This window comes from Dipodomys merriami, unplaced genomic scaffold (genome assembly GCF_024711535.1).
Source record: "Dipodomys merriami isolate MVZ:Mamm:240054 unplaced genomic scaffold, mDipMer1.0.p SCAF_15, whole genome shotgun sequence".
Classification (NCBI taxonomy): domain Eukaryota; kingdom Metazoa; phylum Chordata; class Mammalia; order Rodentia; family Heteromyidae; genus Dipodomys; species Dipodomys merriami.
This window is the reverse complement of record NW_027202826.1, coordinates 12240053-12267967: the sequence shown is the minus strand read 5'-3', so window position 1 is coordinate 12267967 and position 27915 is coordinate 12240053. Positions and strand designations below refer to the sequence as shown.

The following is a 27915-nucleotide window of genomic DNA, read 5'->3' as shown; positions in this document are numbered from 1 at the left end:
TCATGGAGAAAATGGTAGATGAATGAAGAGGAGACGGGGGGGGGGGGGGGGAGAGGAAATGCAGACAAGAATCCAATGTATATCCTACAAAATTAAGAGGGGAAAGGTGGGTAGAGGAGGAATGGGTGAGAATGTTGAAAGGGGTGACGTAATCAAGATATATCCATAAACTGCTTTGTTAAATGGCAACTCCATTGTACAACTACCTAAAGAGATAGGTAGACAGACAGACAGACAGACAGACAGACAGACAGACAGACAGACAGACAGACAGACAGACAGACAGACAGACAGATAGATAGATAGAGGCAATGAATCAGACTAATGGGAGAATTTCCAAGATTGAAAGGTTCTTGGCTCCACAGATTCTTATCTTCTGATAGAATGCTGACTCTCAACATTATCTCAATGTGTCAATTTGTTCCTCCAATGCATCTGAACATGGGGAGTGTAGAAAAGAAGAAGAAGAGAAACATGGAAATAGAGAAGAGGTGGAGGGCTGCCTTTTTCACAGACTGTGTGTCCCTGGCCAGGAAATATAAATGAAGTAAGTTAAGCACTGACATGAATTCCTGGATCCTCACTCTACCTTAAACTCCCAAAGACACTATGCCATTGTTCCTCCTGGTTTACCTGCTATTGTGGTGCAGTAGGCAAGAAGAGATGTAGTATTATAAGCCGACTGAAAACAGTAGAGGATATCTAAAATGTTGGTATTGTTTGTTCTATCTATCTATCTACACACACATACACGTGTGTATGTGTATATGTGAGTGTGTACATATAGGTATATGTATATATGCGTAAGTATAATATACTCAGTCACATCCAAGAGACACACTGAGTTCTCAAATATTCAGAATCTGTTTCTACTTAACAGCAAAGAAAAGTCAAATAATAGCATAAATCTACCATAAGTTTCTTTGGGGTATAAAAAATTTCAAATGATTATAACTATGATTAAAATATCACGACAATTATCCACATTTCAAAGGGACCAAAGGAAGATAACATCTTCAAGGTTTAGCTTATTTTACTAAAATTAGTAGAAACAAAGAGTAAGATCACTTTTGTGTAATTATTAATTAAAATAAACACTAGTTCATCACTGTTCCACTCCCAAAGTAATAGACAAAAAGAATTTTTTTTACCTCATATTTGGAGCAAAGTACAAAAGTTTGGTCTCCTCCGGAGAAGATCTGCTTAACAATATGGTATTTAAATCGATCTGCCAAAAAATTCCAAACAGCATATTTTTTGTGATTGAAGTTTCTCCTTGAACCACTTTTCTAATATTCCAAAATACACTTCCGAGTGGCTTCTCAGCCATTTTAATTACGTTAGAGAAGACACCTTCTTTCCTGGCTCACCGCCCAGTACCGCTTCAGTTAAAATTAAATGTCTAAAATGGGATCCTGCAGTCTACCTCTACCCCTCCCCCTCACGGCTAGCTACTTCTGACCTTGTTTCTGTTTTTCATGTTCTCAAGCCACTTACCTTAAATCTAAAGCGAGCACTACAACAAACGGTAGCCCACACTAGCGACTCGCTGCACCTCTGAGAGAGCTATTCCCCAGTCCCTTCAGGAAGAAGCCGCTGCTGCAAGGTCCTCTAGCTCCTGCTCATGCACGCATGTCCACACTCTAACTCCACCACACTGCCTTGTTGCTAATACCCCACACTACCCAGTATCTCCATGCCTGTCTCCTCTGCCCCAGCACACAGTGCATTCTCTCCATCTTCCTCAGTGTCTCTGATGACGGAAGATGACTACCAGATGCTCCATGGCACTACTACGTGCTCCCTCACAGTCCTATACCTGGCTGACTACAAACCACCTTGCCAGACTTCGTTCACACTTCCTCTAACTGCAACACTCCTATGCTCCACCTTCTCTATGAAGGTTCCTGAAAACCACAGCATCTATGGAATAATCTGAAAAGACAGACATTTACAGAAAGGACACCAATTGTTCCTCTGCTTTGGGGATTGTCATCAAAACAAAATCATTTTCAACTCTGCTATATTTTCAGATACCACATAATATTCATTCCAGAAATATTCACTTGTTGACAAGGTTATGCCAGGCTCAGTGCCATATGCTGGGCATATGTGGGTTAAGAGATAGTGGAGCATAGTAGTAAATGTTTATAATCCTAGCTACTCAGAAGACAGAGGCAAGAGAATCTCAAGTTTCAGGGAAAAGTTACTGAGACTCTCAAAAATAAAACCAAAAAGGAAAGGGGGACTTGAGCATGGCTCAAATGACAAAGCATTTGTCTAGTTTGTTGGAGAGCCTAGTTCAACTCCCAGTAACACACATACACATTATAATCTAGTTGGGAATTTAATGTTGTAATTTTTTTAATCTTGATCAAGACTTAAGTGTGTTAATTACTAGACTTCAAAATCAAAATCAATTAAATTATACTTCCTTTTAATAACTTTCTAGTCTATTTCAGCTTTACAATGTATTATTAGAAAGATGAGGGAGTTACTCAATGAATGACTGTCTTACTTTGATTTCCAATGAAACCAAATCTGCTTTCCAATATTTCTAAGAGGGGCTGGGAAGGTGGCTCAGTGGTAGAGTGCTTGCTTTGCATGCATGAGGTCCTGGGTTCAATTCCTCAGTACCACCACGTAAGCAGAAAAAGCCAGAAGTGGCGCTGTGGCTCACATGGTAGAGCGCTAGCCTTGAGCTGAAGAGCTGAGGAACAGTACCCAGGCCCAGAGTTCAGGCCCCACGACCAACAAAAAAAAAAAAAGAATCTTCTTTAAAAAAATATTTTTAAGAGAAGAAAAAAATAGCATTAAAAGAAAATCACGAGTTGAACATGGATGGATCACACCTGTAATCCTAGCTACCCAAGAGGCCCAAGATCTGAAGATCATGGTTAGAAGCCAGTCCAAGCAGGAAAGTCTGTGAGTTCTTATCTTCAATTAACCACCAAAAAGCCAGAAGTAGAGCTGTGCTCAAATGGTAGAGCACCTTCCTTGAGCAAAATAGCTAAGGGACAACACCCAGGGCCTGAGTTGAGGCCCCAGGATCAGCCCAAAAAGAAAAATCACATCATGTCATGACCAAAACATCTTCATCAAAGTGGAAGAAGAGTACAGGCTACTTCCTAGGTAGACCTGGCTACTAGCCTTGCCCCAGAATCTCTGTTACCCTGGAAAAGTAACCTAACTCCTTAAGACTATATGACAACCACCAGCAGCTGGTTTGTGTTGACTGAGTAGTACGGTAATATTAGCAACAACAACAACAATAATAATATGCATCTAGATAGATAGATATTATCAAGGTCTTGGGTGCTAACATTTTATGCTTTATTTACCCTGTAGACCTGACCTGAACCTCCACCACAGAGCTTCATGCAAAGTACTCAAATATTTGTGGATTCCTATTTAAAAAGAAAAAGAACTCATATTCACCCTCCAAAAACTTCAAAGACTTCAAAGCAAATTACATAACCAAACTGTGTTCCCGTTTTTCATATAATTAAATTCCGGTGCAAATCACTCTTACCAGCTCGGGCTGAAAGCTGGCCGCTGTGGGCGGCCCAGTGCCCCTTCACAGGAGACGGGCACTTCACGTTACAATTGTGTCCAGTTCCCAGCTGGCCTCTTGCTCCACAGCCAAATGCATAGATGAGTCCGGAAGAAGGCACGAAGGCTAGGGTGTGCTGTCTGTGGAACAGTAAATGAACGCACTGGTGTAAGACTGGATGTACACTCGGATTCTGTTAAAAGCCACTTGACAGCACAGCCATTCCTGAGTGACCTGTCCTCCTCTGGCACGCACGGGGAAGAGCTGAGCAACCTGCTGCTTTGGGACTTTAGGAAGAAAGAGAAGAAGGGGGGAGGCCCAGGGGGAAACTTCCAAGAGACAAAATTTCTGCAAAGTTCTAGAGGACCCCTCCACTTTCTGTTCTTCATTTCTTCCCTATATCCTGCTACTCCTTAGGCCAAAGAAGCCTAATAGTGCCTTGCCTTGTTAATGTGCCTATCTAAACTCCTCCCTGTCACGACCTACCAAGACCTGACTCCCTCCAAATTTCACCAGAGTTTGTGCATGCAGTTAAGATTTCTTCAAAAGATGCACCCACATTCTCCATCACTCCAAAGACAAGATCCTCGTCTGGGTCTCAGTAGGGTACTAAGAAGCCCTGAGGAGCACTCACCGGCCACAGGCAATCTGAGTAACTTCACTGCCCATCAGCTCTAGAACTCTTCTGGGATTCACCTCATCATTCATGGAGTCATGTCCCAGCTGCCCACAGTATCCGGCACCAAAGGTAAACACACCTCCACTCTAACAAAGAGCAAGCTCCGTGAGACTTCACTGTGTTCTCAGTTTAGGACACTCCTGTAAGACCTACGTACCAGGCTCTCACCACAACAGTCAGTTCAGGACACTACACTCATCAGATACTTGGCTGAAATCACTTCCTGAGAACATTCGTTTAAAAATAGAGAAAGAATAAAAAGAGTATTTAAGACTGTTGTCTTTAAAGATAACTGTCCCCTTGTGAAGTTTAAAAATCATTTAGAAGTAAAATGATGTGATAGGAGGCAAACATTTTTAAGGAAAAACAAAGACGTGAAATGAAATCAATTTGCATGATCACTGACATATAAAAAAATCAACTGCTCTACAAACCTTTTGGTAAGATTTGTTTTAAAGTTGTAGTTGGAACAAATGCTAAGATATTTTATTAAAGCAAATGTATGATAGTATTTGTTCACTATGAGAGTATATATTCGTTTTTTAGAATGTGGCTGTGTTTAGAAGTCGAAGAAATAGGCTAATAATGTTAAAAATTAGTTATTTCTTTTATATATTTAAAGGGATTATTTTAAAAGACCATAGGATGCTAACTTACTGTTTTATTTATACTGAATTATTTTAAATATTACTAAGACCATTTACAAGATTACAAAAAGGAAAACACAAATAAGCCAGTCATTTTCTATTCCTTTAAAAACAATCAAACCAAAGCTAAAGAGAACATTCAAGTTCAAGCCACAATAGTGTAACTAAATACGATCTGTACCCTACTAGAACAATCAATGGTTGCAATTACCCATCTCATACCTGCACCAGAATCCTCTGAGCCCCTTACCTTTGTGAGGACGGCTGTGTGTTCTTCTCCACAACTAATATAGACAACCTTCTGTGTTCGTAAGAGTTTCACATGGCACGGGGACTCTCGATCTAGAATAAATGAAGCAGCAGAATGTTACTACCATTGACCTTTGGGACAAAACACGAACAACTATCTATCTTAGCATGAGTTTTCCCAACATGTTCTCAGTTTTCTGCCTGTGTCTTGACTTAGATGTCCAACCGATCTTCAATCTTAATATATTCAAAACTGAAATCTCCACACTCAACTCTGCTCACTTCCCAACTTCCAGCTCTTGCTCCAAACCATACATCCAAAAATGAGCAAAACCAACTGACCTCGTCTTAATCATTGAACCAAAATCTGGCTTTACTCCCACTACCGTTACACTAGCCTCTCCTCACTTTTTTTAAAATAGATTTTGTTTTTGTGTTTTTGAGACAGGATCTCACTATACAGCCCAGGCCGGGTCTGAACTCATTATATAGCTCAGACTGCCATTGAACTCCCAGCCTCAGCCTCCTGAGTGCTGGGATTATGGACACGCCCCACTTCACTAGCCGATCTTCCCCCTTGACCTTCCATAACTAGTTAATCCTCTCCAGGTTACCCCTCTCCTCAAAAATACTCAGTGCATTTCGCTCTAGCACACAGAAAGCTGAAATGCTCACCCTGCCCTATGGGGCCCTTGGTAACAGGCAACCTCCAGCTCTGCTCCAACCCCCTCTCCCCGCTCCCTCCACCCCACCCACCTTCCCAAATCACAGCTTTTACACTAGAACATTCTTTACCCAGATACCAACAAGTGCCACTTTCTACAGGGCTCTATTCAATCAGATTCTTATCCTATGTTAAAACAGGAACTCTCTGACATAGGATCAATTTACTCCTCTGTTGTTCATACCAAACCACTAGCATAGTCTCCACGAAGCCATGTTGTTGTTTTGTCCACTTCAATACCTCCAGTCCCCACCAGGGGGCAGTCACACATAATAGATCGTCAAGAGGCATTTGCTAAACAGATAGATGTGCTTTTGAACTAAAGAGGGCACAGAAATAATTCACCTACCTTTTTTATCACTGAGCCCTAGCTGCCCTGCATTATTCATCCCCCAGCCAAAAACGGCTCCTGAGAGAGACAGGGCAAAGCTGTGAGCCCCTCCTGCAGCCACCTGTGCCAGCGGGATCCCCTCCAGGGACCGCACCCTCTGGGGGCTGGCTTGGGAGGGGAACTCCTTTCCCAGACCCAGCTGCCCGTGGCTGTTCTTTCCCCAGGTGAAGAACTGGCCATCTGAAATGATAACAGGGTAACTGGTATTACAAAACATAGTAACAGGTTACATGCACACAAGTAACAGAGCTACCTGGCCATCTGTGAGCTGCCGTAATACACAGCAAATCCACCCAAGAGAAAAGGAGAATACACAGTTCATGCTGCAAAACTGCTAAAGCCAAAATCACTACTTGACATGACAGCAGAGAAATAAACCGAGTCTTGCTGCCCTTCAGAGGAGACTGACACTCCAAGAACATATTAAAGGTCTAAGTAAATTCTATTTTTAACAGGCTAATTACCAGGCTTAGATGGACTAACCCTTAATAATTAGCTTGAACTATTCTGGTACTCTAAGACCAGGAGATTCAGGATTTCAGATCTGGACGGCTCTGAAGATGACTGACAAGGACATGTAAGTACACATTTATTCTTACAGAGGACAGTATGATTTGCTGCTTACATTTCTCTAACTCATGCTTTCACAGTAATCGAGAAGCTTAATGGTAGAAGGCAGACTGAGAGTAGGCTGTAGCTTTTTTTTTAAATCTAAGCCATGAAATGGTGGCTCATGCCTATAATCTTAGCTACTTGGGAGGCTGAGATTAGAAGGATCACAGTTCCAGGCTAGCCTGGGCATACATGCTAGATAGAATCCTATATCAAAATCTGGGCACAATTGCTAACACTGGTCACCCTAGGAAGTGGGAAGCCAAGGTCAAGAGGGTCAAAGTTACAGGTTCCAGCTTCAGCAGAAAAGTCTGGTAGAACAAGCTTGGCATGGTGGTATGTGCCTGCCATCCTAGCTACAGTAAGAGGCTAAAAAATAGGAGGATCAAGGTGTAGACATACTCCCAGGCATAAAAGTGAGGCAATACCTCTAAAATAATCCATGTGAAAGGGGCTGGAGGCTCAGCTCAGTGGCAGAGCACTTGTGTAGAAGACTCAAGGCCCTGTACTACATCAAAACAAACTCTAGCTGGGTCTAGTGGCCCACACCTGTGATTCTAGTTACTTGGGAGGCTGAGATTGAAGGAAGATAATAGTTCAAAGACAGTCCAGGCAACAAGTTCACAAGACCCTCTTTCAACCAAGAGCTTGAAGGGGTAGAACATGCATGCCATCTCAACGATGGTAAGAAGGGGGAAAAGAGGAGGATAGCAGTCCAGGTCCCCTCCCCTCCCCCCAGTCAACAAGCAAGGGCCTACATTAAAAATAACCAGAGCAAAAAGGACTTGGAGGCCCTGGCTCATGCAGCTGAGTGGCTGCCTAGCAAGCACAAGGCCCTGACTTCGAACTCCAGTACTACCACAAAACAAAACAACGAACTTCTCAAGAACAATACAAAAACTTGCTCAAGAACACCTAGGTACAGTCCTGCCTCTTGTTCATCTTCCCCTGTGAGACCAAGAGCAGCAAGAATAATGGCTTCTATTATCCCTGCAAAGGACCTCTGAGAACTGTCACTGTCCAAAAGCCAAGTCAAGCATTCAAGTTCGACAACACAAAACTGGAATGGTCTCAAAATCAACTTAATAGTTCTACATATTGAATGTTACTTTACCAGCTGCAAGAGCCAAACAATGCCAGTTGCCACAGGAAACTTGTAATATGGTCTGCTGGTTCAGCTTCTGTATTAACCTGAAACAGAAGAGGCTTTCTTAAAAAGGGCACATTTGCCAGAAGTAGTACCAATTAACTCAAACATTTCTAGTAAATTATTTCTACACATCATCTAGTCTTAAAAAGACTTGCAAATATCTAATGAGTAATCCTACATGATACAATTCTATTAGGACTTTGGCTAGCCTCCTCTTAGCTATTTCCTCTTTTCTTCCTCCAAAACTGGGGGGTTTGAACTCAAGGGCTTAGGCTTGCTTGGCCAGCACTCTATCATTTGAGCCATGCCTCCAGTCTAGTTTTTTCTGGTTATTTTGGAGATGGGCTCTCTTGGACTTTCCTATCTAGGCTGGCTTAGAACTATGACCCTCAGATTTCAACCTCCCCAGTAGCTAGGAATGAGCCACCAATGCTCTGTGCATTATTTATTCTTCAAACAAAAACCAAAAACACACCTGCACCTTCGATGCACTACAATCCTACTACCAGTCTCATCATTCCTGGTTCAAGAAGGGATATGATCACATGCAATTCCTGAAATCCTTGCAATCTATGAACTAATGTCTTTATGTATGACAATGAGCTGGTTAATGGCTGACAGCCACCCCCCACACACACACACACACGTCAGGATAGGGCAGATTACAGGAAAGATCTAGACAGGATTAATGGGTTGGGAGGTTCATTCCCAACCCTCACCTTCTGGGGAGGGGAAGAGGAGGCTGAAGGTTAAGTTGATCATCAATGACACATAGGCAACAACCTAAAAGGACAGAGCTTGGGAACTTGTGGGTGGCTGAACTGGAGGGTGGCATGTCCACAGAGGGCATGGTGATTCCTCACCCTGTGTGTCTCTTCACTCACATCGATATAATAAACATAGAACGCTAAGTGTTCTCGGGGCTAGGGACATGGCTTAGTGGTTGAGTGCTTGCCTAGCATGCATGAAGACCTGGGTTCGATTCCTCAGTACCACATACACAGAAAAAGCTAGGGGTGCTGTGGCTCAAGTGGTAGAGTGTTAGCTTTGAGCAAAAGGTCAGGGACAGTGCCCAGTTCAAACCCCAGGACTGGCCAAAAAAAAAAAAATATCTAAGTGAGTTCTGTGATCCGCCTGGATTAGGCCAACCACAGGAGGTGGTCTGGGTACCTCTGTTCAGATAGAATCACTAGCAAAACAACTCACATTTATGAATGGCACCCAAGTCGAGGACAGGTAGACTGATGGTTCAACCTGTGGGGTCCAACACTACCTCCAGGGACAAAGTGTGAGAATGAGACTGAATTAGCAGATAGCAGCCCATCTCTGGTCTTGTAGAATTACTTGCTGCAGAAGTCCTCTCCCACCCCCCAGGGTTCAGAAGTCTGTGTTGATTGTGACATGAGAGTCAGGAAAGAAAAGACATTATGTTTTTTCCAAGATACATAGAGAGATAAATGGATAAAGCTACAGAAGTACTATGGCTCAAAACATGGCTGGCACCTAAATGCCTCCATGTGGCAATTTAATTCTGGGTGTTTAACCAAAAGGAGAGGAAGGATTGTTCCAAAGAGATATCTGAACGCTCATATTCGTAACACCATGACCCCTACTAGCCAAAAGATAGCAGCGACCCACGTGACCATCATGGCTGAACAAAACCTGGTCGAGGCATACCTGATTAATAGCACTTCATTCAATACGCTTCAGCCACTGCGTCTTCCACAGACTGAAGGTATGGGCTAAGCCCGCATCAAGCAAGTCTACTTGTGCCATTTTTCCAGCAGCTCAGATGATAATTCGTATTTTTTAGCAATAAAGTATTTTTTGGATGCTAGTACTAATGCTAGAACTCAGGGCCTGGGTACCGTCCCTTACCTTTTTGCTCAAGGCTGGCGCTCTACCACTTGAGCCCCAGCTCCACTTCCAGTTTGTTTTGTAGTTAACTGGAGATAAGTGTTCCCCCATGGCTGACTTGAACCATGACCCACAGATCTCAGCCTCCAGACGAGGCAGGATTTCAGTCATGAGATAGCGGTGTCCAGCCTCAATGAGGATTTTAATAGTTTAGGCGTGTTTGTGGTCTGCTGTGGTGTTGTTTCAATGGTGCTGGGGATCACACCAGAGGTCACGCAGTCTACCACAAGTCACAGCCCCAGCCATGTATGATGTCAGCTGTGGTGATTCAGGATCCACCACCACCACCAAGCCTCTTCCTGTTGCATTGTTGTGACCACTCCCTTCCCTCAGCCCCACCCCTAGCCTATTATCTTCATTCCTCCACAGAAATGTAATCATACAGTACATAATCTTTTGAGACTGATTTTTCTTACTCAGAATAATACTCTAGAATTCACCCAGTTGTTTGTAAATCAACTGTTTACAGAAACCCACTATTTGTGTGTGTGTGTGTGTGTGTGTGTGTGTGTGTGTGTGTGTTCGCACGTGCACAAGCACGCATAAGTGCTAGTACTCAGGACCTGTGTGGTGTCCCTTAGCTCTTTCACTCAAGATTGGTGTTCTACCACTTGAGCCACTTCCAGCTTTTTAGTGGTTAACTGGAGATAAAATTCTCACAGACTTTTCTCAGATCTCAGCCTCCTGAGCAGCTAGCTACTATTGTTTTTAAAACTTGGACAAATGTATCACTACCAGGGGGAAGCAATATGTTAGGAGTTGCTATGTAGTAAAACCCCTCCTTGTTGTCTATTTTTCATTCAAATTCACAACATGACTCTTCATAATCACTATTAGAGAAAGAAATCAGGTCCAAAGGACAAAAGGTAAGTAATATAGGAACTGTACACTAAGAGAGAAAGGGAATCTACACACAGTACAAACACCTCCTGAGTGTTACCTATTCATCTCATTCTGCCTTCCCACTGGTCAATAAGACATACCATGTACAAGTCCATCTGATGTTGGGAAAATGAGGCTTAGAACAGTTCAACAACTTGCCAAGGGTCATTTGCCTTGTATTAAAAGCCAATATTAGCAGACAAGGCTGTTCGACTTCACAGCTAGTACTTTCCACAGCACAAATTAGTGAATGTACTTAAATTAAGTTACAATGCAAAATTATGCACAAGAGTTATTCATAACTTGGACATGACATAATTTGGAATGAATCTTAACTTATTACTCTAACTTATTAACTCATTTTTAGAAGGAAAATGCCTTGAAAAACGGAGTCTCTGGCCATCAATAAATCAAATGTTTGTCATTAACATCATGCGTTTGTTTTCCTTGTATTACACACATGTAATTAAAATAGAGCGCCCCTCTTTTCTCATTGTCATTCTTCCTGTCCTACCCACCACGAATTGAATTAATTTTTGGAATAAATGAGACTTAAGGTATTACCTATTTTAGATCAGGAAATTAAACCAAATCACTCTTAACCTCCATGTTCCGCTTTGGTTAAAACAGTAAAAATTTCAGAAGAGCAAGAAAGAGGTATACACTGTCTTTTAAAGGTAATGATAAGTGGGAGAGAAAGAGGTATTCATTAAACAAAGTTGTACTGAACAGTGCAGGGGCCGGGCACTTAGTAACAAGCCATGTGAGAATGAATACTCACATCCTGCCATCTCTAGAGCTCACGGCTTTGAACTAGAAATAGCATTAAAGAAACAATCACATGGCATATGACAAGCACTAATACAAAGGGGATATGAGACTTTCATAAAACAAAGAATGAGAAGTAAATGAAGGAAATAAACTGATTGACTCTTTGATCACTAGGAACCCACAACAAAGTGAGACACCACACTCAAAAAGCCAGCTGTAAAATCAAGAACTCTAATAACAACAGATGCTGGAGGGGATGTGGACAGAAGGGAACCTTACTTACTGCATTGTTGGTGGGAGTGTAAACTTGTTCAACCACTTTGGAAAGCAGTATGGAGGTTCCTCAAAAGACTCCACATAGAGCTCTCCTATGACCCAGCAATCCCACTTTTGGGCATTTACCCAAATGATCACAAACAAGACCACACTAAAGCTACCAGCATGACTATGTTTATTGCAGCATTATTTACCTTAGCTAAGATATGGAACCAACCCAGATGATGAATGGATCAAGAAAATGTGGTATATATACACAATGGAATTCTATGCCTCCATCAGAAAGAATGACATTGCCCCGTTTGTTAGGAAATGGAAAGGTGTGGAAAAAATTATATTAAGTGAAGTAAGCCAGGCCCAAAGAAACAAAGGTCCCATGGTTTCCCTTATTTGAAATATCTAGTATATGTCTGAATCAAGCAGAAAAGGTCAGATAAGTTGATGTTAGGGAAATGAACCCTAAAATAAGTTGATGTTAGGGAAATGAACCCTAAGATAGTATTCAAATTTTTTTTTCTTTCATGCGATTGTTCCTAACACATTTATAAGATTATTTCTTTGTTGCTGTGTATGTCCCTCCCCCAAAGTATAACCCCTGTTTTCACTGTATTTGATGTCGGTATAATATGTGGAGGGGAAGGGGAAAAACAAATCGTTTAAATAGGAATACAGGTGGGCCCATTGCAACAATGAGATGTACAAGTCGTTATGTTGAAAACAAACTTTACAACTTTGGTGTGGGGGGGGGCGGGGAGGATTGGGAGGGGAGGCGGGGGGAAGGCTAGGAAGGGATGGGAAGGGGAAACAAAGGAGGAGGCTACAATGCTTGATAAGAAATGTACTCATTATCTTGCCCATGTAATTGTAACCCCTCTGTACAGTATTTTCACAATTAAAAATAATAATTTTTTTAAAAGCTGAAGGTAATTTCAATATTTTGGGCTTTTTCTTAATGATGAAGCATCTATTATTAGGTTTTAGCTAAATCATCTAAGATGTAGAAGTTTATTAGAAGTAAATTCAGAACAGTTATATTGGTATATTTGTATTAAAGAACCTGTATTTGGTGTTTCTAATGCATAAGATAATTTGGCATGGTATCAGAGTCAGCATTATGATTGTACTTTGTTCTTTAATGAATAATTAAAAGTTTTTACCCCAAGTTGAAGGTTTAAAATTCCGATGTGAGAAAATGTATCAAGTGCCTAGAACAAAACCAGCCCTTGACCGAATCAGAGTTTTGAATGGAAGACAGACACTTCTATCAATATTTACAACTTCTGTGACTAGTGCAGGAATGGCAGTATAGACACGGTGGTGGCGAGAAGGAACATAGCAACAAAATAAAGGAAACGAACAAACTCAGAGTCTACCAAAGCGAGGGCAGTGATTTATTTTTTAATAGTTGACATTTGACACTCATATTCCTTTGTGTGACACACTTACCTGGGCACCGCCACAGAATCCTCAGTTGTCATGAGACCTAGTTGACCATCACTCCCGGCACCCCAAGAAAACAGCTGGCCCCGGTCACTGAGGGCCAGACTGTGGGACTCGCCACAGGCCACATGAATGATGTGCTGGTCTGCCAAAGCTCCAATTTGTTCTGAAAGAGATCAAAGCACAGGAAGGAGATGAGATGTCCCACCTGGAAACAGGTATGTTGATTTGCTTCACGGAATTATCTTCCTAAGCACTAGGGAAAAAAAAATGCAGGAACAGCAACCATGCCCTAAGTTCAGACCTCGGGACCAGCATATACACAAGAAAAGAATTATTATATGTTTTAGACAGCCTTGCTGAAAATCAGATGCCTGTACACCATCATCACCCACTTCAAGGAGTAGTTGCTGTTCCAGCCATTCTGGCACTATCTAGCAACTGGCAGGTGTCACTCAAATTCATGTATTTCTAAATGCTATCAATTTATATTCCAGCTGTCGTAGATAGACTGTATGCCTATCTGCAGACCCAGCTCAGGTGAGCCCTAAACCTACACAGCCACGTGCCCAGTGCTTCTCTATCCAGAGAGTAGTTTGCAGGTTTTCAAACACCACACCCACAATATGAAATATGCACAGTCCTCTGCAGTTCCCAATGCAGGAAACCTCCTAGCGCCTGACTCTCCTCCAAGCGGCCCAATGTTTCCCACAGTGGAACCAGGCTGTCTGTCCTCTCTGTATCTTGAAAGGGCTTCTTCCTAAACCTTCCAACTTATTTATTATTTTGTGTGTGTGTGTGTGTGTGTGTGTGTTTGTGTGTGTGTGTGTGTGTGTGTGTGTGTGTGTGTGTATTAATATAGTGGGACTTGAACTAAGGGCCTCAAAGCTCTTGCTTGGCTTTTGTATTCAAAGCTGGTGCTCTACCACTTAAGCAACACCTCCACTTCAAACAATTTGCTGGTTAATTGGAGATAAATCTCATAGATTTTCCTGTCCAAGGTGATTTCAAACCACAATTCTTGTATTTCAGCCTCCTGGGTAGCTAGGATTGTAGATATAAGCCACCATTCCTCTCCAATTTCTTAATTATTTTGGTCTAAACATTTTAGGAGGTCTGAGCTTTCTCCCAAAGAGGAACTCTCTCTTGTTCCTGACCCACCAGAGTCAGTTTGAAAAAAAAAACAGTCTACATTATCATACAATAAAACCATCTCCTTTCCTTGATACAAATTTTTAGTTTTTTGACCAGGTATCGGTGGCTCACGCCTAAAATCTTAGCTACTCAGAAGGCTGAGATCTGAGGATCAAGGTTCAAAGCCAGCCCAGGCAGGAAAGTCTGAGACTCTTATCTCCAATTAACCCAGAAACCATTGGAAATGGCTCAAGTGGTAGAGCCCTTGCCTTGAGCTGAAGAGCTCAGGGACAGCACCCAGGCCTAGAGTTCAAGCCCCACGACCAAAAAAAAAAAATTTGTTTGGCATGCTAAGAAGGTACTCTACCAGTAAAGCCATGTCCATGTCCATGACCCATATAATTCTGCGATTTTAAACACATAAAACTACCACTACAAAACTGTCATTTGCGGATCTAACCTGGGCAAAAAAGTAGTGAGACTCTTAGCTCCAATTAACCAAGCAAAAAAGTTGGTAGTGGAGCTGTAACTCAAGTGGGACAGCACCAAGGCCCTGAATTCAAGACCCAGAACCAACACACACACACACACACACACACACACACACACACACCACCCCCACCCCCACCACCCCACCCCCACCCCCACCCCCACCACCCCCACCACCCCCACCACCCCCACCCCCACCCCCACCACCCCCACCACCACCACCACCCCCACCACCCCCACCACCACCACCACCACCACCACCACCACCCCTTTTATCACACTTAAAGTACCTCCCATGTTGTGCCATAATGTTTAATCTCTCATCTCCTGGCAACCACGCTTCTGTTTTCTATCACCATACTTTTTCAGTATTATCACATAACTGAAACCTTATAGTATTTAACTTTTTGCTACCAAATTCTTACACTCAATATAATCCTCTGAGATTTAGTGAAGTTGCTATGTACAGCAGTGATATAGTCTTTTCTACCATATTTCACTGTCTATGAATAAACCATGTACGTTCCCAGTGCTTAGTGATTATAAATAGAATAAAATGAATGTTCACATATGGATTACATGGAAATAAATGTTCATATCAGCAGAGTTATAGAGGAGTGGGATGCTGGAGTAGTAAGTGTATGTTTAATATTATTTTAAAGAATTAATACAGAGAACTGGCAAACTATTTTGCAGAATTGCTGTACCATTTTGTATTCCTCCTAAATTCCACTTTAATTTCTCTATTGTATGTGGATTGTTTTTTTGTTTTGTGTTTTGTTTTTTCTTCAGTCCTGGGCCTTGAACTCCGAGTCTTTTTTTTTTTTTTTTTTTTGAACCTGGGACTTGAACTCTGGGCCTGGGTGCTGTCCCTCAGCTCTTCAGCTCAAGGCCAGCACTCTACCACTTGAGTCACAGTACCACTTCTGGTTTTCTGGTGGTTTACTGGAGTTAAGAGTCTCATGGACTTTTCTGCCTGGGCTGGCTTTGAACTAGGATTACAGGCGTGAGCCACTGGTACCCAGCTTGAACTCAGAGCCTTTTGTGTTCAGGGCTAGCTACAATTTAAGGTTTACTTCTAGCTTTTTGGTGGTTCATGGAGATGAGCCTCATGAACTTTCTTGTGCAGGCTGGCTACAAACTGTGATCTTCACATCTTACCCTCTTAAATAACTAGGATTACAGGCGTGAGCCACCAGCACCCTGCTCTATTATATATTTTGTTATATCCTTCACATGAAATTTTAAAGTGATTGCTCTAGGATTAAAATGCCAATATTTACCTTTTCAGAGTCTACTTAGACTCAATATATTATAAATTCAGGTGGAATATAGAACGTCACAACCATATTGTTACTCACCTTTCCTTGCTACATTAATCTTAAATATTACACCTACAATCAAAAAAAAATCCTGTTTACCCAGGTACTATTTTGTTGCTCTTTTTCCTTTCTTCATGCTAACATTCTTTCTTATTTCATTATCCCTCTGTCTGAACAATTCTTATTACTAGCTACCACTTAGCAGATGTCTCTGGCTATAGATCTTCTGACTTTTCCTTTACCTGATTTGCCCTCGTTTATACAGGTTGCTTTTGCTGGGTGCAGAGTTCTACTCTGAGATTCCTTCAGTACTTTGAAAATGCTGTGTCACTTGCGATGGCCTCCTCCCAGACATGGAGCTTTTGTTTGCAGACATACAGTGTGATGTCTGCAGTGATCACATCAGCCAAGGACACATGTCTCAGAGCACATCCCCATCTGTAAGCAGAACATGACTGCAATCTCTCTATCTTTAGTTCCCAGAAGCCTGATTGTGATGCGTCTGGGTCTGGGTTTCTTTGAGTTTTATCATGAGTGAGCTCTCTGGGCCTCTAGAATGTGTGGGTTTATGTCTTCTACCAACCGAGCAAGCTCTGAGTCATTATCTTCCTCATCACATCCTTTGTCTTCTTCTGCTGAGACGCCAATGACATAAATACGGGACCTTCTGTTCGGGTCTCCCAGGTCTCTGAGACCTGTTCGTATCCCCCAGTGTTTTTCATTCTCTCTTGTTTAAACTGTGTCATTTCTTTTCATCCATCCTCCAACTTCACCAATTCATCCTTCTATCACATGCAATCTTTCCTGAGGACATCCAGAGTGCTCTTTGTTTTAGCTGTTCTATACATTGTGCTTTATACCAGGTGTTTCTTTGTTGAGAAGCTCACATCTTTGTTCACAAGTGGTTGAACCAGCTCATTGGGACATGTGTTCAATAGCTACTTTAACGTCTTTGTCGGGTAACTCCAACATCTATGTTTTCCCCCAGTGGCCTCCACTATCTCCTCCTCTGTGAGCTGAAATTTTCCCGAGCTTTTCAAATACTGGCTAGGTTTGCCTTGTCTCATAAGCATTTTTGAATGTTACATTGTAAGAATCTGGGTCTTTGTATTAAAACCACTTCTGGAGAGCTGACTGTGTGGTTTTCATGTTCACTGCCTCTGCAGGGCCCTCTGCCTGTGAATCTGGTAACCAGGAAGATCGGTGGTCTGTCCGTTGGTGTGTGCTACAAAGAAAAAGATGCATGGACACGTGGCCCACGGGTGAGTGCAGGAACGCACAGGCGACTGTGTGCAATGGTTTTACAAGCTCTCTTCTCAGTACTGTCAGGCTTCCCAGGGCTCCTCTGTAGTCCTACAGCTTACCTACTTGTGCAGCTGCATCAGCCCATGGGGACAAATGGCAAGAAGGTGGAGAGAGGAAGAAATGGTTACCACTGCTTGGCTGCCAATTTACTGGTGCTTTGAAATCTGGTCTTCTTCCTCAATTCATCTACCACTATTTCCATTTTAGAGATCAATAAACAATTGCTGCAGGCATTCTGTCTAGGTCTTGCAGTTGTACTCGGCAGGAGGCCCAGAAACAAATGCACTTGCATTTGGAAACTCAGAGCCAGATTTTAAAAACGCAACAAAACAACCATTTTTTTTCCTTCCTGTTTCGTGGGGTTTTCTTATTCATATCGGGAGAAATAAGTCCATAAATTTTGTTCAACTTGGCTATATAAAGCAAATCAAAGGCACAGCTTCCCTGCAAATGCTTCCAACACTGAGAGTGGGTTGTATCTTCCTATATGGTGACCAGCAGCTTTATTTCTGAAGCTGGGTGGTGAGGCTTGGTGGCGAGCAGCCCGTGTTTTCATTTACTTGCTTAATTCCAAACAATCAGTACATCAAACTGCTTAAACCAAAAAGTAAGAGATTAGTTGTGATAGTTCAGCTCAGGTAGCATTAATCCTAGACACACACACACACACACACACACACACACACACACACACACACACACACACACACACACACACACACACACACACACACACACACACACACACACACACACACACACACACACACACACACACACACACACACACACACACACACACACACACACACACACACAGAGCAACTTAGATACTATGGAAAATGTTCCTGAGAATATTTCCTCTTAGAGATGTAAGTCTAAACTTAATATGTGTGCTTGTAGATGCAGTAAGCTAGATTCCCCGGAGCCAATAGCAACCCACGGTGCCCCCACCTAAGGAGCTAGGAGGAAAGATGGCTTTGTGGTTGTGAGTTACCAGCTCTCCACCAGTCAGAATAAGATCAGCTACAATTACAACTATGTTCAGAAACTCGACACTGCCAACCATGGTATAATCTAATGCTTCAAGATGATTTTTTTTAAGTACAACTTAAAAAACGATCTATAGATTCTATACAGCAAACTCTGAAAGCTGAATGGACCCTGCAGTTATATATGTATTCATTTCCGTGGGTGTCTACACACATACATTCTACATACAACCTCAAATAGTTGAGTATAAATTCTCTAGTTTCAGATTTCAGAACCCATCAAGAGGAAAGAAATCCTAGTCCCCTTGGGCACAAAATACTAAGAGCCCCTCAAAGTTCAGCTCCCACACCATGCACGCTCTATCCTTTAGAGATCCCATGCTACTGTGCCCCTAACCTATCCTTCACAGATGCCTTCCTTTCTCTAAGACAACCCCTGCTTCTGCATAAGCACAGCCAGCATGGAGGCCTTCCTGAACTAGAGGTGAAGCTTCCATGGACTGTCCCACATATCTTCATGGGCCAGTGGCTCGCGCCTGCAATCCTAGCTACTCAGGGAGCTGAGATCTGAGGATCCCGGTTCAAAGCCAGCCCGGGCAGGCAAGTCTTATCTCCAAATAACCACCAGAAAACTGGAAGTGGCGCTGTGCCAAGTAGTAGAACACTAGCCTTGAGCTGAAGAGCTGAGAGACAGCATCAGGCCCAGAGTTCAAGCCGCACAACCAAACAAAAATAAATAAATAAATAAATAAATAAATAAAAAGAGCTCACTGACTACAGAAAGTCCTTAACCAAATACGAAGATCACACCTAAGATGTCTTATGTGCCTACCAAAGAACTCACAGACAACTTACTGTGCTATAATCCAGTTATTTCCTAACCCCTGAGGAAACAACAGACATTTCAAAGCATCATCGCTTTGGAAGGAAATGGAGAAATTAATACATTCATAAAAGATACATTAACCAGAGAAATGATAAGACCAAGACAGATCCATTTAGAAAATAAACTAATCTAACATAAATAGAATGTTTATTCCCATCCAGACTGAAAATCTACCCCTTCCAACTTGCACTACACTTAGCCATTGGCACTACTTGCTTTCTTGGAGCTCAAATATTTTTAACTTTGGCCTCTTTGGAAAGCAGCCAATACCCACAAACCAACCCAGAAGGACATAAAAAGCCCTCTATCCTAAGTCACAAATACACACTAAGGAGCTGACATACTTAAACCGTACAATCACAACAAAATAGTGCTATGTTTCTTTTCAAAGGGTCCTTGTTTCTGATTTAATGTTTAAACTATGGTACATTTTATTTTTATTTATTTATTTTGTTTGTTTGTTTTTGGGTCTGGTCGTGGGGCCTGAACTCTGGGCCTGGGTGCTGTCCCTCAAGCTCTTTAGCTCAAGGCTAGCGCTCTACCACTTGAGCCAATGCGCCACTTCCAGCTTTTTTCTTTTTTGCTTACATGGTGCTGAGGAATCGAACCCAGGGCCTCAGGCATGCAAGGCAAGTGCTCTACCACTGAGCCATCTTCCCAGCCCCAAACTATGGTACATTTTAAATTCAACTTTTATTAAATAAAAAATAAATAGATGAGTTTGTTAGGGCTTAGAAAAAATATTGAAGGAACTATTGGTAAATTGAGTTACAATACGAATCCATCTAGAGGAGTGGCTCAAGTGGTAGAGCAACTACCTGGCAAGCACAAAGCCTGATACTATCAAAGAAAAAAATGTAATTCATATCTCTAGAAAAAGTAAATAAGTAGATACCAAATATTAGAATAATATTACTTAAAGCATTTTGACTATATATCTTTGCATTTCTATCAGTGAATTTCTACCAATGAATTCTGCAGGACTGGTATAAAAATTATAATATATTAATAATATATTACTTTGCTATTTAACAGGAAAAAATAAGAAATATATTGATTTTTTTTCTATACAATTAAGTACACAGTCATAAAAGGCTAACCTAGGGCTGGGAATGGAGCTTGGTGGCAGAACCTATGTTTAGGCTGCATACAACCCTAAACTCAATACCCAGAACCACAGTAACAAAAATAAAAGACTGCTGTAAATGTGCATGAACATGATCATCCTTGGAAATTATTCCTGAGAGAGTAAATGGAAAAGTACTTACAAACTGGTATTTGCCATAGGACCTCATTTTTAAAACACTGGTTTTTTTTTTCTTTAAAAAAATTATTGGGAGCCGGGCGCCAGTGGTTCACACCCATAATCGTAACTGCTCAGGAGACTCAGATCTGAGAACTGCATTTTGAAGCCAGCCTGGGAAGGAAAGTCTGTGAGACTATTATCTCCAAATAACCACCAGAGCTGTAGCTCAAAGTGGTCAAGCACTAGACAAGTGTAAAAGCTCAAGGACAGTGCTCAGGCCCTGAGTTCAAACCCCATGACTGACAAAAGAAAAAGAAAAAATTATTGGAAGGGCATAAACCAACATTATCCTAGTGGTTTTTGTTCAAGGTGGCATTTTTGCTTTTTGGAGGATTGTGGACATTTCAAAGTGTAAGCAATAACTATATATAGCTTCCTAATATGGAATTCTTTTCTGTTTTTTAAACGAGTTCCATACTACTTTCCTATTCATACTTTTTCAGTTGCTGAAAGCCTTTTCATTCAATCTGATTGAACAACAGAAGGCCATCTGCAAGCGTGCGGTTGATTCTGCTGACAATTTTAAGCTCTAAGCAACTTAAAACAATGTCTCTATACATCAAAATGCTTCTGGAGGGCCTTACTCAAGAGAACGAATCCCAGCAATTTTTAATAGATTTGGATAAATTTTTATCACAGCAGCAAATATTCCTACCTTCATCTATTTTTATCTTTGGGATTGCAGTTCTCCATTGATTGTTCTCCTAAAAACATATACATGCATATGTGTATGCATATGTGTATATGTGTATATACATATAAATTAGAGGACAGAGATAGATGTAACAACTGTGAAAATCCCAACTCTATATGCTGCTTTAAAAACCACACTATAAATAGAAAGACAGAAAAATTAACAATAAAAGAGTAGGGAAAAGATTACCATGCTAATACCAGTCAAAATAAAGCTAAAATTATTCATATACAGCAAGGTATATTTCCAAACAGTAAGTATTGCCATGCGAACAAAAAAAAGTTGTATATTGCTAAGCAAGTCAATTCATCAAAACCTAACAATAATCTTTTCTTCTTTCCTTCCCCTGCTTCCTCTTCCTTTTCCTCCTCCTCCTCTCTCTCTTCTTCTTGTTGGCAGTACTTAGGGCCTTGGACTTGCTAGGCAGGCACTCTACCTTTGAGCCACACTCACAAATCCAAACCTAATCACCTTAAATGTGTATATACCTAATAATAGAATTTCAAAATTCATGATGCAAAACCTTAGAGTGCCAAAATAAACCAATCTACATGGTAATCAAAGATTTTAATGTTACGTTCCCAGTACCTGGTAGTATAGCCATGGTATTGACAGAGAGAAATTTGAGCATTATCAACTATCCTGATCTGACATGTATACACACTTCACCTATCGCTACCGACTATTCTTCTCAAATGCACACAGAGCCTAGTAAGCAAATAACCAAGTTCAAACTTCAGTACCACCCTCACCCCCAAAAAAGCAAGCTATGCCCAGTCTAATCAGGAAATAAAGAGAGAACACAAATGACCTAGATTAGAGAAACAGTTCTGAAGGACAGTAAAAAAAAATAAGAGGATATTATGAAAAACTTTATACCAATACATTGGAAAAAGTGGACAAATTCCTCAAAACACACCAGTGAGGAACTATATGGTGCCATATGTCTAAAATCCCAACTGCTCCAAAGGTGCAGGCAGAGGCCAGCCTGGGCAAAAGTTAGAGATTCTATCTGACTAATTAAGATGCAGAAGAACTGGAGTATAGCCCAAGTGGAAAAGTGCTTGATATCCTTAGTTCAATCTCCAGTACCACAAAAAAAGAACACACACACACACACACACACACACACACACACACACACACACACACACACACACACACACACACACACACACACACACACACACACACACACACACACACACACAAACCACCCATGACACACACCTGCAATTCTAGCTACTCGGGAGGCTGAAATCAAAAGGATTATGTTTCAAGGTCAGCCTGGGCAAGTATATGAGACCCCGTCTCAGCTCAGATCTGTGTGCAATGGCATACACCTATCCTCCTAGTTACAACAGAGGATGAGAACAGGAGGAACAAAGTTCCAGAATAGCATGAGCAAAAAGTTCACATGACCCTCTTTCAATAGAAGAAGCTGAGCTTGGTGATGTACACTTAGCAGCCCAGCTACAATAGCAAGTGTGAAACAGACCACAGTCTAGAAATATGTCTGGAAAAATGTTAAGACCCTCTATCAAAATAATCAATGCAAAAAAGGCCTGCAGGTGTGGTTCAGCAGTAGCATTCCTGCCTAGGAATACATGGCCCTGAGCTCAAACCCCCTACCAAGAGCAGACACTAAGTAAGCTCATCCTAGAAAACAACAGATAACCTGACTAGGTCTTTATCTTTCTTTTCTAAAGCACAATTACTTTATTGATTTCTTACAAATACTGACAGCCAACATTACTTCCACTCAGAGTAAAAGTTTGATAGTTTCAAACAATACACTGTATAACAAAATTATGCACCCTGATTAGTTATGCATCCTTATGTAATAATAATAATCAATGATTATTAATAATACCCTGATTAATTATGTGAATTCAGAAATGTTTTTTTAAAAAATCATAACTAAAATTTGGTTCTTTCCTTCATAATTTAAATATTTCTCCTCATAGTCTTGAGGTCATCATTATAAGTAGTACAAAGTACACTATAAGTACACGTATATTCTAAACAAACAGAAGGGGCCTAACAGAAAGCACAGGCGTTGCATGACAGAAAGCATGACGAAACACAAGACAGCCCCTCAGGCAACCACATTGATTTAGGGATTTGCAGTATCATTTATTGCATTATATATAAATGGCATATGTGGCATTCCTATACATTTTATCCCTGCAGATAACAAAAATAGTTCTTGCTTGAAAAAAATTATTTGGGGTTGCCATTTGGCTCATGTGAGGAAAACACAAACCTGCTCAGGGCCAAGTCGAATCATAAGCTCAAGTTGGTGAACTGGAAATGCGGCACAGTTCACGGGGACAGCTTCCCAAATTCTGGCCAGCCTCTTCTCATGTGGGATAGCAGATGATGAAGCATTTCTGGGATTTCCTTCCTTTAGGAGCGCTTCTCCCTTTTTATTCACTTGGAGTCATGTGTTACTGACTTGTTAATGGATTATTCGCTCTCCTGAGCTCTCCAATGGCTTTCACTTTAATTATTCAGAATATCCTCAGTGAGTGGAAATGCAGAAGACAGAAAAGCCACGGGCGGAAGCTTGGGTATTGCACTGTCATTGGCTTTCCCAGTTTTTGCTTCCAGTGTCTGCCAGGTTGAGAGGCTATTGTAGCGGTTAGCAAACTCAGCTGCTCAGATCTTTCTACAAAGTCTGCGTCTCCAACCCTTCTATTGGCCCTTTCAGAAACAGCCTTTGGGATGCTTAGTCGATTTCCTTAATCTCCACTCGTGGTCATGCAGCTTCAAATCTGAAGTTTGGGTTGCCTGATTCTCTATCATTGTTTCCAGTACTTGGCTCATTCTTTCGCTGAAGTAGATCTCCATCAGAGACGCTGGGAACTTCAGGGAGGAGGGCTGTCTGTGGAAAGACTGGCCTTGTGAAAAAGAAGGGGACTCTACCACCCACATCTGCAGAAGGGGGTTTGTGAAGAGCTTCCCATCATTCCTGGCTTCACCCTTCCCACTTTCCTTGGATGCGGGAGAGACAAACGAGCCTGCTAGCACTGTGTCAGCCTCATGGACTCGCAATGAGATGTGGCCGCCTTCGTGTGACCAGAAGTAGCCTCCTCGTGTTTCCCTACAGTAGACGAACAGTCTGTTCTGTGAATGAGCCAGATGCCTGGGTCCTTCGATTGCTTCTGCAGAGACCCTGGGGATAACCGTGGAGCAGGGGCGCTGAGGCCTTGGAAGGGGGCTTGCAGGAGAGCATGGTGCCACTGAGACTCTGGCTCCTCTCCGCCCAGAGCGCTAGCGGTGAGTGCACAGGAAGCCAGGCCCGGGTATTGAAAAGAAACTAAAATTTAAAATGTCCTTGCTAATCATCACTGCACAATATATGCTGCAATGTCCCACTGCACATCTCAGTTACAGAGTTTTCTGTCATCACTGGTGGAGAAATCTCTTGTGATCTTAATGTCCACGGCAGAAGTTAGAGTTTGAGTAGAAACCGTTTACACACTCACTCATGGATAGATCTATAACAAAATGTAATATATCCATAAAGCCTACTAGGCAATAAACAAAGAGTTAAGAACTCACACATGACACAAAATGCACCTCAAAAAAGTATGCTAAAAAAAAAAAAAAGTACACTAATAAGGCTGGGCACCAGTGGCTCACGCCTGTAATCCTAGCTACTCAGGCTGCTGAGATCTGAGGATCACAGTTCAAAGCCAGCCCGGGCAGGAAAGACCATAAGACTCTTATCTCCAATAAACCATTCAGAAAACTGGAAGTGGCTCTGTGGCTCAAGTGGTAGCGCACTTGCCTTGAGCTGAAGAGCTGAGGGACAGCGCCCAGGCCCAGAGTTCAAGCCCCACGACCGACAAAAAATAAATAAAAATTATGCTTTTAAAAAAAAAAAAGGAAGCCAGCCACAAAGAACTGTTACATCACTCCAGTGATACGAAGGGTCCAGGATAGGTGGAGCGACAATCAGACATCAGTGGTTGCCCAGGACTCAGGGGAAAAGGTGAGGAACTGCTAATGATTGGAGGGTCACTTAGGGGGAACAGAAATGGTCTAAACATTGTCTGTGATAATGACTATACAAGCTTGTGAATATATCTTTACAACCCATTGAACAACACACATGAAATGAATAAAGTCTATGTTATGCGAATTATATGTTGATGAAGCTGTCAATACACTCAGAGATATCTGATATGCAGGAGGAAGATGGGTCCACACTGGAGTCAGCTGATGTCCTGGCAGTTCAAGGGCATGCATCTCCCATCAAAATGATTATAGTTTTAGCATTACAAAAGTAACTTCATAAGTACCTGAATAATCAAAAGAACACAATGTATATTTGGGTCCCTAGCACCAGTAGTGCATTTCCAACTGATTTCACCAAAAAAGCAAATCAGGCAATAGAGTTGCAGCAAAGCAGGTGATTTCCCAGTGGCCTTTCTTCTCAGCTTCACACGTGTGAGCCACAGAGCACTACAGACCCCCTTACAAACACCTGACAGTGGGGGCCTTGAGCCTGCCTAGAAGTGAGTCCCACAATGCAGCCGGATGAAGGAAAACGCAAAGGGACAGAATTTTTGCAGTAGGGTCTTCAATCTTTATTCAAACAGACTTCTGGAAGCCACAGTTACTACTGCCACGCCATGTTCTAGATGTTGGGAACATAGAATTAACACCTTGATTCTCAAGCTGCTCAAGCAAATATGGGAGGTTGGAAGGGGGAAGGAAAAGGGTGATGGGAGGTGGAGTTTGAGCGTATGCTATCACACAGGGATAAATTGTTTGGAAAGAAAGGGAAGGAGCACAGGAAATACACAGGAAAGTAAAAGGAGGCATCTCTAATAAGCTAACACATAAGCAGAGACCAGAAGTGAAGGCACCAGCCATGCAGAAACCAAAGGGAGGTAGTAGCAAGTTACATAGAGAAACTAAGTGCTCTCCTGAAGAGAGGCCACTGAGGCCAAAGGACAGCATGTAGGAGAAGCAAGCCGGGAAACCACAGGAAGATATAAAGAAACCATCGGACATCTACTGTGAAGGAGGAGAATGGTGAAAGAGCCAGAACAATGAAATAAATAAACAAGATGAAAAATGATGATAATCTGGACCCGAGAGGCAGAAAGGGAGGTAAAATATCCCAGTCATATATTCTTAAGCAGATCTTGCGTGGTGGGGGTTTACTTGGTGAACTAGAGGTGCAATGTGAGAGGGGACATGACAAGAGAAACGGGATGATGCCAAAGTTTTTGGCTTGGAGAACGGATCACTCATTTACAGAGAAGAAGAAAAAAAGGGTGGATGACAGGCATGTTTAAAGGAGAAAGTCAGTTTAGCGTTGGACTTTGGATGTCAACTATGCATCCACTGGAGCATTAGGTGGACATCAACTCTGAAATGTGCAGAAGTTGAGGCTGGACAGAATTTGTGAGCCGAGGGGCTGGGAAGGTGGCTCAGTGGTAGAGCGCTTGCCTTGCATGCATGAGGCCCTGGGTTCGATTCCCCAGCACCACATAAGCAAAAAGAAAAAAGCCGGAAGTGGTGCTGTGGCTCAAGTGGTAGAGCGCTAGCCTTGAACTGAAGAGCGGAGAGACAAGCGCCCAGGTCCAGAGTTCAGGCCCACGACCGGACCCAAAAAAAAAAAAGAATTTGTGAGCCGACAATACAAAGATGGTCCTTGAAGCTTTGTCTTGTGTCCTGCCATTATATTCACTGAACATGGGAGATGGGCGGGTTGTTCCCATTATTTTGGCATTTATGACACTGCCCTAATAACCATACTTGGAAAGACTTCCTTTTGCTATATATAAACATTTCAGTTGCACAACAAAGCTTCCTAAAAAAAGTGGGAGTGCTCATTCAGTAGGTTATGAACATGGGTCCAGCTTACACAAAGACTGGAGCAGCTCACATTTTCCCAATTGGCATGTCCCACAGGAGTGAGCAGAGGTGTGACTCCTACTTTTTTTTTTTTTTTTTTGCCAAATACATAATGAGAAATAAGAGTCTCATTGTAATTCGCACCTCTCCCCCAGCCTTTTTGCATAAATTCATAGGACACTTGCAAGCACTCCTCCAGGAAATGACCATTCTATCACAGGATTGCTGATGTTTTCTTATCAATCGAAAAGCATTCTATCATGTGACAAACAGGAGCTTTGTCTTGCAGTGGGTGGCAACTACTTCTCTAATCAATCACTCCTTGCTTTGCTTTGTTTATGGATGCCTTGCGCCACCGGAAACATTGACTGTTTTCTTTGATGGCTTTCTGGGCTACTTGTCTCACATGTAGAACCTTCAGAATTCTCAACACATTTTCCTATTACATTTATGTCTTTCCAGTGTCTGGAACTTATTTTTGAATATGGAGTAAGCTAGAAGCCTACAGTTTTCTTTGCCAGGTGAATGGCCACTCACACCCATACCATGTCCTAAATTACCCACCATGGTGATAATAGTAGTTCCTTTAATCACATGCCTGACCAGCTTGTGCAGACAT

The 27915-nt window shown here is 41.9% G+C and overlaps 1 protein-coding gene across 6 annotated transcripts in view; it reads right to left on the bottom strand.

The window, feature by feature from the left end:
- The window catches only part of Herc3 (HECT and RLD domain containing E3 ubiquitin protein ligase 3), a 106266-nt gene that overhangs the window by 55508 nt on the left and 22843 nt on the right, over positions 1–27915 (bottom strand). For 5 of the 6 annotated variants that reach the window (XM_070022263.1, XM_070022260.1, XM_070022264.1 and 2 more), the window contains exons 3-9: positions 13298–13457; positions 7970–8046; positions 6202–6423; positions 5130–5221; positions 4188–4318; positions 3533–3693; positions 1152–1228 (exon numbers count right to left, since the gene is read on the bottom strand). In XM_070022263.1, the coding sequence (XP_069878364.1) occupies positions 1152–1228; positions 3533–3693; positions 4188–4318; positions 5130–5221; positions 6202–6423; positions 7970–8046; positions 13298–13457 (920 nt within the window). Of the gene's footprint in view, positions 1–1151; positions 1229–3532; positions 3694–4187; positions 4319–5129; positions 5222–6201; positions 6424–7969; positions 8047–13297; positions 13458–16478; positions 16552–27915 lie in introns of those variants that run through there. The other variant, XM_070022266.1, reaches the window with a different exon arrangement.